At 34.3% G+C, this 14,809-nt stretch overlaps 1 protein-coding gene across 7 annotated transcripts in view; it reads right to left on the bottom strand.

The window, feature by feature from the left end:
* Positions 1–537: 537 nt before the first annotated feature.
* Positions 538–14,809, bottom strand: part of WWP1 (WW domain containing E3 ubiquitin protein ligase 1) — a 60,556-nt gene continuing 46,284 nt past the window's right edge. For all 7 annotated transcript variants that reach the window (XM_068672213.1, XM_068672214.1, XM_068672216.1 and 4 more), the window contains 11 exons: positions 14,586–14,658; positions 14,424–14,495; positions 13,286–13,374; positions 10,531–10,690; positions 8,029–8,162; positions 7,786–7,926; positions 6,322–6,442; positions 4,681–4,785; positions 3,331–3,427; positions 2,915–2,987; positions 538–1,476 (listed from right to left, as the gene is read on the bottom strand). In XM_068672213.1, coding sequence (XP_068528314.1) covers positions 1,377–1,476; positions 2,915–2,987; positions 3,331–3,427; positions 4,681–4,785; positions 6,322–6,442; positions 7,786–7,926; positions 8,029–8,162; positions 10,531–10,690; positions 13,286–13,374; positions 14,424–14,495; positions 14,586–14,658 — 1,165 coding nt within the window. In that variant the 3' untranslated portion in view covers positions 538–1,376. The remainder of the gene's footprint in view (positions 1,477–2,914; positions 2,988–3,330; positions 3,428–4,680; positions 4,786–6,321; positions 6,443–7,785; positions 7,927–8,028; positions 8,163–10,530; positions 10,691–13,285; positions 13,375–14,423; positions 14,496–14,585; positions 14,659–14,809) is intronic.

Raw genomic sequence — 14,809 nt, 5'->3', positions numbered from 1 at the left:
TTACAGTTAATATTAAAGCATAATACAAATGGTAATTTTAAACATTTTTACTCTATAGTAAGGAAGCACAGTTTGCTAAAAAGTAGCATTTAATATCATTCACATGAATAAAGTGTGGTAACTTTTTTTAAATATCTTTGCAGTTCAGCAAATGCCCTCAACACCAAAAAAAAATCAGTTTTTATTACTGTGTACTTAGGAGAAACTTTGTCTACATAAAAGAATGACAGGTTTTAGACATACGTAATTCAGGTACATCTGAATTTCTACAGGAACTTAAGAGGAATAAGAGTATTTAATACTTTCAAATACTTTTATCTGTGCAAAGCTTATATAACTTTATTTTATTTGGGTTTACTAGATCCAATAACTGAAACTGAACATGAGCATAGAAAGCAGCAAAGTTCACATTACCTTTCGTAGACCCTTACATCTCAGTTTACATTAATATACTCTGAAGTTGTGAAAAGGATACAGATTGAAAAGTTAAAAAAAAAAAAAAAAAACACACACCTGTAAGACACCAGACCAAGGAGAGAATGTGTAATAGTTTCTCTTTTATTATTAACTTTTTCTTTGAAGATTACCTAACATCCTCGTGGTAATAACCCAAGGTAATATGTAAACAAATTTCAATGCTGCTCAAATGAATTAAAATATTCTGTTCAGCTCCTACAATAAGTCAGAACAGTGGCACCAATTAATTTCAACATTAAATCACATTCAACTTATTGTACATGACTCTTGTGCAAGTAATAAAGGCTTTATTCATGACCTTGGCTACATCAGTGTAGTAGAGAGGGATATATCAGCTATTTACGTATTTAAAAAAATTAAACTGACAGAACATCGTATTCTGTCATCTCAAATACCAGCAGCATCTTTCTACATATTTAGGATACGTTTGGCCTAAGCCTTTAACACCTTTTAGAACAGCCATGCAATAAAACAAACTTGGAGATGTTTCTTAAGAGAGAACACAGAGCAGTTTAAACATTTTTTCTAAATAATAAAGCCAAGATAAAGCAAATCCAGGCCCTTTTAAATGGCTGCAACTTTTCATACACTTAAAGCTCTATAAAACTAGAGCTTATTAGTATATATATTTATATTTTTAATATATATTTTAAATAAGTCTCTTGTCTGCTTTCAAAATTTATGAGGGATTTTTCTGGTCTTTTGGAAGGGCAATAAATAAAAGTAGAAAAGGCTGAACTGTTTTGCATATCTTTGTGGAAGAACGGAGAACAATTATACTTTTAGAGTTCCAGAAAGATCACTGTACAGAACAAAAAGCTTATATACAATTAAGTGTGCAATTTTAGTTGGCTGGGCCTTTTAATATGTAAGATCTCCTTTTAGACTAGAAGCCACTTCTACTCTTGACCAAATCCCTCTGTTTCTTCAATGGCGAAGAGCAGCTTCTCTTTCAGTTGTTCATAGCTTTTATAGGGTGGCAAATCCAAACGATTAAAACTGAGAAGGAAAAAAAAAAAAAAGAACTGTGTTAAGTTTATCTAAATCCCACATAGAACACTACAGCAATTGACTGCTATAGTAGAAGCTAAAATGTTCTGATCTAACAATTAGAAATTAAGAAGTGTCAATCAGTGCAATTTCAGTACCATGACATTTCTGTGAACAGTAATAACAAAGTTTTAGAGTAGTACTTCAAGAAACAAAAGGCTGATATCACATCAGTTTAAAAAAAAAAAACAAACAAAACACTTTGAAGACTAAAAGTTCAAGATACAGAGAACTATAATACTCAGGTGAATGTTCACCATGAAATTCAACATCATCCTAATTTGCTACATTTCCAAATTCCAGCAGAAGCCTGAAAAATGACAAAGTCTTTTCCTTCCTGCACGTGCCTAGAAATAGGTTTTATTTCTTCCTTAAGCTTTGCTCCAAAAGGCTTCTGCCAGAATTCTGTTTCATTCTGTGTCTTATCCAAAGTTATCTTGGACAAAGAGGAATGCTTAACTTCCACATACGCCACTTTAAAAAAAAAAAAACGGAGAAAATGGTAGAAGAGGATTCCCTGCAGCACTTAAAAAATATGGGGAATACTCATCTCCATACTTTAGGTAGTGATGGTATATCACTGTCACCTAGGTTGGATATTAGGATAAATTTCTTTACTGAAAGAATTGTGCAGCATTGGAATAAGAGTCACCATCCCTGGAGGTCTTCAAGGAACATGTAGATGTAGAACTTAGTAGCATGGCTTAGTGGTGGACTTGTCAGTACTAAGTTAAAGGTTGGACAAGGTGATCTTAGAGGTCTTTTCCAACCTGAATGATTCTGTGATTCTACTATCACAGGGTTGCCAAAAAAAGGTCTGTTTCATTTGCACACAGTATATATGGGAAAGCAATCACCGTACCAGTTTGGAGTAATAGTCAAGATAATAGTCTGAAGCCTAGCAGGAAAAGGGAGTGAGATCTGTAACGAGCAACTCAGCAAGGTAACTCATTCTTGGTTTGCATCACAGCCTTGAACATTCGCTGTGATTTCTTTCACACTACTTTCTCCCATGACCATATGTTGACCTTTTATAATGTTACAGCATAAAAAGCATCTCTGATAACTGCATATACCTGATAACCACATGACTTTTTTTTTTGATTATTTAATATTATTTAAAATGAAGAAACACCTCACAGTTCTATACAAGAAGGACATTCGACTTCTGATAGATCTGAGAGTGACAAACAACGTACAATGCAGTAGCAAAATGTAAGAGTAAGGGAACCAGGAGAGTTTGCAATGCTGGCATGTCAGAGCAATCAAAGAAGCTAAAGCTGGAGATAAATAACAGATTCAAATTAGATTTCATTTGATTTGGTAAATGCAAGACCAGCATAGAGAATCACTAAAGGGTACAGAAAGTTTACGTGTAAGAACTTACCAAGTGTGACTTCTTGGTAACCAGGTTTCCTTACCAACTTTTTCAATGCAGAATTTCTGAGGACCATTACTTCCTAGAAAAGAGGATTAAAAGAACAAGCTGTTCCTTTAAAATAGTACACATAATATATGATATATGTATCATATATCATATATATGATCATATGATATATGATACATAAGACAATTCAGATAGAGTAGACAGAGCTTATTGTCACATGAATGTGAATGCTCAGCTAACAGAAATAAGCTTGTTTCCCTAATCATTTATAAGTTATTAAACGGGATTTCTGATATAAAAAGCCCTTCTAGAATCAAGCTGATGTACATGAAGTTCTCGGCATCTGTACACTTAGAGCATGATTCATTTGCAAATGGAACAATAATGGTATAAAATTTTGGTCTTCTTTCACTTACCCATAAGTTCAGCAAATCCACCCAGAGGTAATCGACAAGTGCCAGTGACAAACTGCAGAAGTCGCATGCGAACCTCGTTGTCTGTCTCTTTTACAAACTAGGCATAGAGATTCAAATTACTTAGTAAAAATCTTGGACATAGCTGGAGAAAAAAAAATCTACAAGATCATAGAAAATGTATAATTCCATTTTAAAAGACACCTTGAGAACAGTTCAGCTTTCTTGATTTCAGCAAACTGAAGGTGGGGGAAGAAGACAGATTTTAGATTATATGCACTACTGACTGTTACAACATGAATGCTGGCACCAACTATCAGCAAATAAGAATCTATTTTATTCTACACTAAAATATAAAACATGCTAATACTTTATATGAGGATTACTGCCATTTTGATTAAACATGGCAATAGCCTAGTCATGGACTCTGGGTAGTTCAAGACTTTTAAGTATTCCCTGCATGTGACAGTCTCAATGAGAAAGAACACCATCCTTAACAGCTTTGTACGGAAATGTATTGGGAAGGTGAAGAGGAAGGAAAGAGGGGAAACTATCTCGATATGAGAGGGGGGGATCAATACAGCTAGGATTTTTACTCAAAAACACGGATAAGAAAATGAGTATTTGTGCTGTGTCAACGCTGAAACCATATTCAAGTTGCTTGAACTTCTGATTAAGAAGCTTATTACTGAAAGAATCTTAATTATTTTTTTCTGAGAAATCCTTAGATCTTACGTTTCTGATCATGCAGGTAAGATAGGAAGTAATTGATTTGCATCATTTTTTACAGTAACTTTGTCAAAAGCATCTCTTAAATCACGATTTATCATGAGATGGGAAATGCCCCCTTGTGACTTCTCTTAAGGGAAATTCATAACAACTGGGAGGGAGCCTGTTGTTTTTTTTTTATTTGTTTCTTTTTTCTGGAACTAATTCTTGGCCAACTCCATTAAGATGTGAGTTATAATCAGTCAGTACTAGACTGGCACAATATGACAATAATCATAAATAATATGTGGCATTTCAGATGTACAGATGTAATACAGAGGAGGACATTAGAAGGTACGTATCACTGCTAACAATGCAAAAAAGCTCAATTGTAATATAGCAATAAGAAGGACAAGATAGATAAAAAAAAAAAGTATTTGATTCAGCTATCCACATATGATGAAGGTATCTCTCTGCCATTTCCCACCCTACAGTATGCTCCCCAAGAATTCCTCCTTTCCTTTTCAAGAAAAGGAAAAAAGGAGTAAGAGGGAGACTTCAGAGAGATGTCATTCTTCTGCTCCATGTGTCATTTGTGTAAGAAAATAGAACAAAACCCCAAAGAAATTTTACTGATCAATATACCTGCCAGAACCATATGATCTGCTTGCTGTTCCTTGTATAATGACGATAAACAGTGTTCCTTTGCCAGTCTGCTAAATCAACCTCTTGCATACCACAGAGCATAACCTAGAAAACAGAATGAGTATACCTATCTATACACATAAATTACAATTTTATTTTGTATATCGTATGAGAAATGCTAACAAAAACTGAGGTTCTTGTTCCAAACAAAGGACTGGGGGCTTATAAAAAAGATGGAGAGCAATTTTTTACTCAGGCAGAAAATGATAAGACAAGGGGGAACGATTTTAAACTAAAAGAGGAGAGAGTTAGATTTAACGTTAGGAGGAAATTCTTCACTCAGAGGGTGGTGAGGCTCTGGAACAGGTTGCCCACAGCAGCTGTGGATGCCCCATCCCTGGAAGCCTTTAAGGCCAGGTTGGATGGGGCTGTGAGCAACCTGGTCTGGTGGTTGGTGTCCTGGCAAGGGATTGCAACAGAATGATCTTTAAAGTCCCTTCTAATGCAAGCAAGCCAGTCTATCATTGTATGTCTGGCTTTTTTTTTTTTTTTTTTTTTTTTTCTTTTTCCATTTTATGCTACAATCAGATTATCTTAAGTTTACAGAACTCCAAAATTGTTTATGTTCTTCAGTGGTCTAAAAGCCTGCATAGTTTCATCTGACTAATAATTCAGTAATAGAAGATACAACCTTTTCCATTAAAGGAAGTTTTATATTAAGAAAGATATTATCTTTTCCATTAAAACCTTGCCTCATATTCCAAGATGATGATGATGATAGCATTGCTGCTACTGCTAGTAAAGTTAAAATACACTGTGAAGGCCAAGTTTGCAAAATATTCAGCAATAGAGGCAATAAAAGCTGAACATGCTAACGACAAAGCCTCCTAAAAACTGAACAGTAACATAACTAATATAAGATAGATCTAAGCCCTTTTTTAGGGAATATTCGCATTTAACTTAAACTTTCAGAACACTGCTTATTACATACAGGCAACTTTGGCTGATCTCTCAGAAATAAATAAGCCTATCACTCCAAAACCTTTTGTCCTTGCTCCAAACCACAACCCCAACAGTGAGAGCAAAGGTCAGGCAGAGGTTAATTAAACATGGTGCATGCAACTTATACTTGTTATTAGGCCTTAGGTTATATACTGAAGATCTAGAAAATTTAATATTGAACCTTGATCGTTGCTACAGCTTTCAGTCCTGAGTGTCCTGATCATGTACATGATTATGTGCATGAAACTGAGCAACCAACATACACCAGAATCAATTCCTGTACCAACTGTTAAAAGACAATTCTACTCATTTACTAAAGATAAATTTTCTGAAACTAACTGATCAGTCTGTGATCTCATATTGTGTTCCTTTCACAGAATTTTGCAAAACACAATTCAAAACTGAAGATGTAATCTAAAATTCACATCTATAGGACAACACAAAACACAGATGCAATAGAGATACTTACTGGCTTGCCATTGAGATTTACCCCCACACCTCTCCCATTAAATTCTCCGTGTTCCACAAGCTCTCAAATGTAGTATGACACAGATGAGAGATTCAAGTTGTCCTATCCACGTAGTCATGACATATGTATTACCTTTGCAAAATGTAAAAATGTTGAACAGAAAGCCTCACCTCCAGCTCCTTTTCATCAAAGTAATGTAGCCACTGTAGAGGAACAACTTCATTAAAACCATCAAGAAAAGCTTTGGTTTGTTCTCTAACTCCCCGAGAAAACCGCCACTCAGCCATTAGCCTGGGATGGAAGAAAACAAATATAAATTAAACATCAGTTAGCACTCAACAAAAAGGAGTTCAAACATGCATGATTATGTATGTGGTCCAGTGAGGTAAAATTCCCTCAAATTTTTCTTTCTTACACTGCATGATTCCATAGACTATAAAGGACTTGGCATAATTGTACTATTAAAATCTTCAAACACAAATGACGGTAACAATAGCAGGATGTATTTAAGTTACTATTCCAGTTTAAAAAAATGAAATTATTATAAACCTTTTATTCGTCTAAATTGAGCAGTCTTTTCATGACAAAGATGGTACTCGGGCATTATGATTTGTTATTGGGAAAAAATTGCTTTAGCTTAAAAAGCTGATAGTCCTAGCATTTCAAAAGAAGAAAAGAACAATTTCCACCAATTTAAAATATTTGTGTAAGCAGCAGTATTTCTTACTGTTCTGACTACAATACTTCTAGCTACAGTTGTCCAGTACTTCCAGCGTAAGATTATTTCAGGCTTCAACAAGAAACAGTCTTTTTCTACTCTGAACATCTGATTTATGCTAAGACTCAGAGGAAGGAAGAGGTGATGTATTTTTTTTTTTTTTTTAAGTTCCTACTATAATGGTTAAGCCATTTCTGAATATTGAAAAAAAAAAAGTGGCAGTAAATATAGTAAATATGCATACTACAGAAACTATTTCACTGCAAAGTTAAAGACTGCTAATTTAAAGTGGGAACTATATGTGCAGCATGGAACATACGCTGTATCACAGAAGAGGATACACGTGCTTTTGAGATCACTCTGAATAGCTGGATCAGAAATTCAGGTTCACAAAAAAGGCAATCATACGGATTAGGAGGGAAGCAGGAAAGACCAGCGCAATAAAACAAAGAAAAAATAGTTTAAGTCTCACCACATTATTCACGATTCTGAATTTCAATTATCACAGTGACAGCCAAGTACTAAACAATTCTGAAATCATCTGTCAAATACATCTTCCCTTTATCTGGATTTGTTACCTAATTACTTAAAATAGGTTTGCTCATTTTCGGTTCCAGTTGTTTTCTCATTGTAGATGTAATAACACAGGTCCTCATCTCTCTAACAGGTCTTTCCTTTATTTTATTCCCCCCCCAATTGGCAGGAGGTATGGTAGCATGTGAACAGGGGAGGGGAGAGAAAAAAGAAAAGAGCCAAATCTACCAAGATACCACAATGTACCAAGTTACCATTTCAATAATAGTTCCAAGAATTATATAGTAATTGAAAAAGAAATTATATATATATTCACACTGTAAAAAAAGACTAGAGCAACAGAAGTAACATGAAATACTTCTCAACATCTATGCCTTCCTACCCAATATATTCTTCTTTGTTCTCTTCAGTTACCAGTATATTTGAACCTCCTGATTTCAGCTCATGTGAGGTTACTTTTCCTAAGAGCTCCATATCCACACAGAAATACATTTCCAAGTTACACTCTTCAATGTTATTATCTCTGAGGGAATGAAAAGAAAGAAAAAAAAAAAAAGACAAAAAATTACAACGGAGGCTAAAACAGAAAAATCCATAAAACTTCAGGAAAAAGAAAACTACAAACCTTATCCAAATCAGGGAGTTGTAAAATTCAGTATCAATAGATTCTAGATCCTTAATAGTAAGTTTCTTGCTCAGCATTCGTTTGTAGAAAGGCAGAGAAAAACCAGTGTCAATAAATTTCCCATGAAACAATGCCTGTTGAACAGAAAAAAACAGTCTGTTTGACTTTTATTGAATTACTAAATTTACTTTTCCTTTCTCCTTCAAATAATAAAAAATAGCAGTAGCAGCTTGGTACTTCAAAAGAACAAACCACTACATTTAGCGAGAAGACACTAATATGATTATGATTATAATATGAGAACATATATAAAACATATAAAAAATATCATATGATTATACATATGGCAAAGTTTATCCAAACATATGTTGTCATTATGATTTAGATTTCCTTTGATATAAAAAAAAAAACCAACACTTCTCATAAAGAATACAGTCTATGAAAAGAGGAAATTACAAAGTTTCCTCTTTATTATGTGGGTTGGTATGTATGCCAAGTGTTATTTGATCTTACTTGAGCATATTATTTGAGCTTATACGAGTACCACTGAACTTTTTCACTACATGCATAAATCCTGCAAAATCATCCTTTATGCAATGCTACTGCAGGTTGTAAAACAATTTAAAGAGCAAACACAGAAAGTTTCTGAAAGAGCTTTCAGAATCACATTCTTTATAGGCAACAGAACTAGAAAAGATATCCTCTTCTATACCAAAAATCAAACTGAAAAAAAAAAAGTCACACTTCTCTCACCCCTCATACGCAAAGGGTGTGATCTAGTTTGCAGTTCTGAAGCATAATACTATGCATGCATGCACACACACACAGAGTATTAGCCTTTATACAGACTCGGTGCTTCTGAAAGCTGACAGAGCACAGGTACTACTGTGCAAACATTAGTTTTCCTCATCCAGTTTAACTTCTTCACTAAAATAGCTCTTAAAAATCATTTGAAACATAAGCCACAGTATTGAATTTATTGCTTGTCTCTCCCTGCACCTAAATTCCATCACCGGAAAAGCCAGTGTAACAGTCCATTTTCCCCAGAAAAAGGAAATGTTCCTCTTTTTCCCCCCACCACACATTCCAATTTGCCCTCTCCAGATTATGCTAGCAAGCATTTTCTTCTGCTTTAGGAGAGATTAAAAAGCTTCCCTTGGAGGCCTTTAATTGTTTACTTATTTTTAAACCAGTCTAGAATTCTCACAGGAGAGTGAACTGATAGAAGGAGACACATTAAATGTTGAGTGTGACATCCAGCCATATGACTTCCTGTTTTTTTTTTTGTTTCCTTTTTTTTTTCAGAGGTAGGCTCTTAATTTATCTCATTTAATAGCTATAGTAATCTTAGAGCAACCCATTTAAGTTGAATCAGTTAATCGCATTTAACAGCTTTTTGTTATAGAGCAACACAATTAATAGAGTACACAAAGTAATATACGATATGCATTCTTCCATTTAACCCAGTTTCAGATGAAAATGTCTGTGGTTATTTCAATACCTCTGCAGCGTTATTAAATGGGGAAACTGGCCATAAGATCTTCAAAATTGAAGGTGTTACCATCAAAACAGAACAAACTTATGTGTCAAGAAGAAACTACAAAAAAAGCAAAAGAAACAGCCCCAATCTAACTTATCTTAACTCTGAAAGTATTTTTCCAATTACACTTCACTCGCACTTGTTCTGATTTCATGCAAAAAGCCTGAGCAACAGGAGAAGACAACAGTATCTTCAATACACCTATGGCAGGGAGGTTGGAACAAGATGATCTTTGAGGTTCCTTCCAACCCAAGCCACTCTATGAAATCTGAAAAAAACAACCAAACCAAAACAAAAAACCTCATCTACTCTTTTTGGTGTCACTGTTCACCATTTCTAGGAAGTTACTGGGGACTACCTGTAGACATCATGATCACATAGCAAGAAGATCGTATCACTAGATGGAAGGAAAGAAATGTGCCATGGCATAGCAAGACACACAGACACTTGGCTCAGTGATACCAGAAGAAATGATAATATATGCCTCTTCAGTTTTCAGTTCAAGAGAAACGTGATGGCAGTGAATCAGGATGCTATCAGCTCCCTGCAAGCTTCTGCTCTCCCCAGTATGAGACCTTTGTATCCAAATAAGCATGTTTAATTTAAGGCTCACTGTACTGCAAAACATTTCTAACTGAAGAGCCTTTTTAAGGAAAATACTAGTCACATTTTTCAGAGCATCAGTATTCATACAATCAAACAACAGTCTGCATGAAGTACACACATCTAATTGACAACAATAAAATGTTATTTTGAATGTCATATTCTCTTCTATCACCATCCCAGGAAAATTCAGTGGTTAAGAGACTTAACTCTCAGGAAATGTTTTAGGTCAATAACCTTACATGCCTTAATCTTCCATTTCCTGGGATTAATATAACCTTTAAAAAACAGAAAAACAAATACTATTCAGGAATAAATATACAGCTACAGCAAAAAATAACCTTAAAAATCTAACCTACCATGGCAATAAAGCGCCCAATGAAACAGAAATATGAAAGATGGTCAGGATTGATTGTTGATGCTGGATTTATCTGCAGGCAATAGTTGCTCTTGCCAGCATATTCAAATAGGCAGTACATAGGGTTCAGTACTTCATGGGAAAGCAAGAAAAACCATTCTCTAAGGAAAGAAAAACATTTATACACATAAAAACCATCAGATACAAATGTTTATCACCATTCCCCTTTGGTAAACTAGCAAAATGGTCAAAACATATGCAAATTTAGAAAAATTACATAAACAGAATTACAATCACAGAAGAAATAAGGCATTATACACTTCTTAGATATAAAAGAAATCCATAATTAAAATCTATGATGTTACAAAATCATGGTTTCCAAAGTTTATAAATGATAGCTGTCACCTAGAACACACTGTCATAGATAGGTTTTAGCTGCACACTAGTAACTTTTTTGCTTACAGAATCCTTGCCTCAACCAGTACACACCGTTTATCCTCATTATGCCTGCTTTTACTGCATACAACTCAAATTTCTATTAAAAAATATAAGCAACTTAGGTAAAATAAAACAGAACACCTTATTTCCTTTCCCAATCTAACAGCAGAACATACACCGAGTTACAGCAATTTAACAAATTACCATGCATTAGCTAAGCCAATAGGACACAACAATGTGAAAATATGTTTTTGTTGAGGTTTAACTAATACATTTTATTCACCGGTTTCATATCTTGCAACTCAACTGACCTGAAATTATAATAGAATCTGGTATTTCCATGTCAGGATAGCTGATTTTTACAATACTTGTCACTTTATAGTATCTTTAATATAACCAAAGACTTTTAGGAACTTTAGTATCAGACCCTAATGCTTGAAACTGAATAACCAGACCTAGGAGAAAGCTGCAAAAAAAACAAAAGTCTGTTCTGTAACAGTGGCAGGAACAGAATTCTCTTCTGAATGCCCTTCAGCTGTCACATTTAATAGATACCTTTTCTATCCCTGTATTTACCTGAAATCAGGGAATAAAAATTAGAAGCTTGCAGGGTTATTTTTCCTAACAGTTCTGTGAAACTGAAGTCATGGATCGTGACTTGCTACTGTATGCTTCCAACCCAAAGGACATTTAGAAAGAAAAAAAAAAAAAAGAAAAGAAAAGAAAAAAAAAAAAGGATACCAGAATACCATAACCCTATTGGTTTTTTTGCATCTTTTAATAAGCACAAGAATGTTGCACAACATTCTATGCAAGTTTTGTACTGAGGCAATTATATTAACTCTATATAGCAATATCAAATTTAATAAGCTTTTAAATTAGATCAAAGCCAGATAGCAAGGGAGGATTCAAAGAAATTAGTCATCAGAAAGAAGTTCATAAAAGCAATATATTTTTCATGTTAACAGCCAGAACTAGCCACAGGACAAAGTATCAGGTTGGTCCTTCTAAAGAGAAGGTAAACATCTGGAGGGAACACACAGAGTTTAGCCTGCTAAGAGACAAGACAATAAATCACGTGCATCAGCTTTCTGTATTTGTATTAATGCAGTATTACATTAGCAAGCCAGTACACATACTCAGTATCACTTAAGAATTCTCAGCCAAATTACGAGATCCTTGATGTTTCTCAGTTTCACATTCAAAATCTTGGGTAAAAGTTATTACTTAAAAAGTATGAAACTATACTACTTTTTTTTTATTATTATTATTATTCTGCTACCTGTTGTGACTAATACTCTTCAGTTAAGTTATTCTAACATTACTTCTCTGGAAAACACCATTTCTCTGGAACAGATTACTTGAACTCTCCTGGTTACCGTCTTACACTTAAAGTCAGTATGATAGGAACACCAAACAAAATAAAACAAAAGCATGCAAAGCAAAAAGTGTGGCCTATCCAAAAAGCCTATGTGCTATTGTAATTCAGAAGCATAAGCACCCACTAATCCAAAGCTCAAACGTCTGAAGCATATTTCCTTACTTGAAAATGCTATTCATTTTAACTGAACTTCATTATAACACAGTTAGCTACATAGATTGAGAACAAAATCAAAACAGAATACATTTACATTAAAAAAAAAAAAAAGGAAATTTCACCTATGGCTCTGTCTAGTTCCATGGGTCAGCAGTAGTAACGAATTTTCATCCTAAAGGTAACATTTCAGTCAAGTAATTCACAGCAGTAATGAGTGGTTGGTTATCCTCTATATGGGCAACAGAACACACTGTGTATGATTTTCCAACTTGTGCTCTAGTTGTTGCACATTCCTGTACAGCCTACACAGTCCTCTGCTGTTACCTTATGCCTGCACTACTCTCTTCTTGTTTACATCCTGTCTGCATGTATCAGCCCCAATCTGGTATTTACTTGTTTGACTTTCTCTAAGTAAGCAAAAGAATTTATTTTTCCACTATCTTAATTTTCAGGAAAGATGAACTGTCTGGTAGAAACTTCCTGAAATAATTTAGTCAAAAGCAATTAACTGGCATTAAAAAAAAAAAAAGCCAATTTAAGCATCAGTCTTTGTCAAAGAACTTAATGACTGAGATCACAGTTTTTCTAACACAAGGTCATAACCCATAACAATTGCCAGTGCTGCCAGTTCTACCTTCTTAATATATTATCAGGAGCTAAAGAAGTAACCAGGGTGACACTGCAAAAGTAAGCAGCTACTCTGCTAACAGAATAGCATTACAAATCAAGGTTAAAGTGCTAATAAAAACCGAACACCTATGTTAAACAAATTTTCTTTTACCTTGCCAAGCCACCATAATCCAGTCCTTCTTCTCCTCTGAATATAACATATAATCTTCTCCTCAAATCATAGGGTTTTAATGCCATAATCTATTAAAAGAATCAAAATTTGTAATAAACTATAGATGATGCACTTTCAACGCAATTGCTCCTTCAAATTCAGATTTTATTTAATTGGTACAGATATCTCACATATGCCAAATGTTTACACAGATGCGAAAAGCAATTTGCCCAACTCATGAAACATTGAGTCAATGAACTGAATACAAAAATATCAAACTCTGACTCAAAATCCCTTAGCAGCACACTGATAGCAAGTAGGGGAAATTATCACTAAATGGTTGTTACACTGTTCTTACACTCTTCCAAAGGTATACATTACCAGCCACTCCTAAAGGAAAATAGGCTAAAAGGCTTTTCATCTGACATATTACATATTTTTGCTTTTAGACAAATAACATGATTTCCTCTAATCCAAAATAAGTGTACTGCTCCCATTAATGATATACTGCTTGGTTACAGAGAATCCTTCTCAAGATGTTTCAATGGAACAAATACAACAAGCATTTTGATTGTTACAAAGAAAAAGGAGGGAACATACACTTGCTACTGATTGAAGATCATTATTAGCATTAATTACACAACTTAACCTTTGAAGGGTAAAGCAGAGCACCAGTTTTAATTGGAGAAGATAAACATTTTGTTTTGTATATATATATACACATGAAAAAAAAGAAAAGCAAATATGATGTGCTTAGGTTAATATGGTATGCAATATGGTTCAGTTTTGGAAATCTGTATTTCCAAATAAAGTGGTATATGTAAAAAAAATTAACAAGAAAAGCACAGACAAGGTCACAAAATAGAAATCCACTGATGATTAATAAATAAGCAGAAACCACACACCCAATTCAAAAACATTTGAATTGTAAACAGTTGGGAGCTAAAAAGTATTTTTTTAAGTTAACATATACATCTTTTCTTACAGTCCTCCCTAACCTCCCTGCCCCCCCTTTGGCTAATACCAGAGGAAGATTACTGCGCTTGAAGGACTGTTAGTCTGAAATAGGTATGGCTATTTTTGTTCTTATGTTTTTTTTTCTGAATAAACATAAAGACAACAAATTTTGCAGGCTTACTTGCTGGAAGGAATCCTCAAACAAAGTCTGTCTGGATACATTGATTTTCACATGGCTTGGCAGTGCATTGGACTGTAATCATAAGGTAATCGTGTTAAAAGGCAGAAACTATAACTGTAAATTCAAATAGTTTCAAAAAGTAAAAAATTACTTTATCAGTACCTGACACAAGTAACGGAAATGAGCAAGTTTCCACCTAAAGCTACGCTCGTAAGCAATCTGTGGCCCTTTATTTCTGTAAGGGAATATATTTGAGATGCATTAAATACACAGACGTCAAACAACACATTCAACACTAAACAACAGCTTGCAGATTTCAATAATACATTAAAAACTGTGATCATAAGACACAATCAACAAGTGAAAATCCTTAATATATGTCCTGA

Source organism: Anas acuta, chromosome 2 (assembly GCF_963932015.1).
Source record: "Anas acuta chromosome 2, bAnaAcu1.1, whole genome shotgun sequence".
Taxonomy (NCBI): domain Eukaryota; kingdom Metazoa; phylum Chordata; class Aves; order Anseriformes; family Anatidae; genus Anas; species Anas acuta.
Note: the sequence above shows the minus strand (reverse complement) of the source record. Positions and strands in the feature narration are given on the sequence as shown.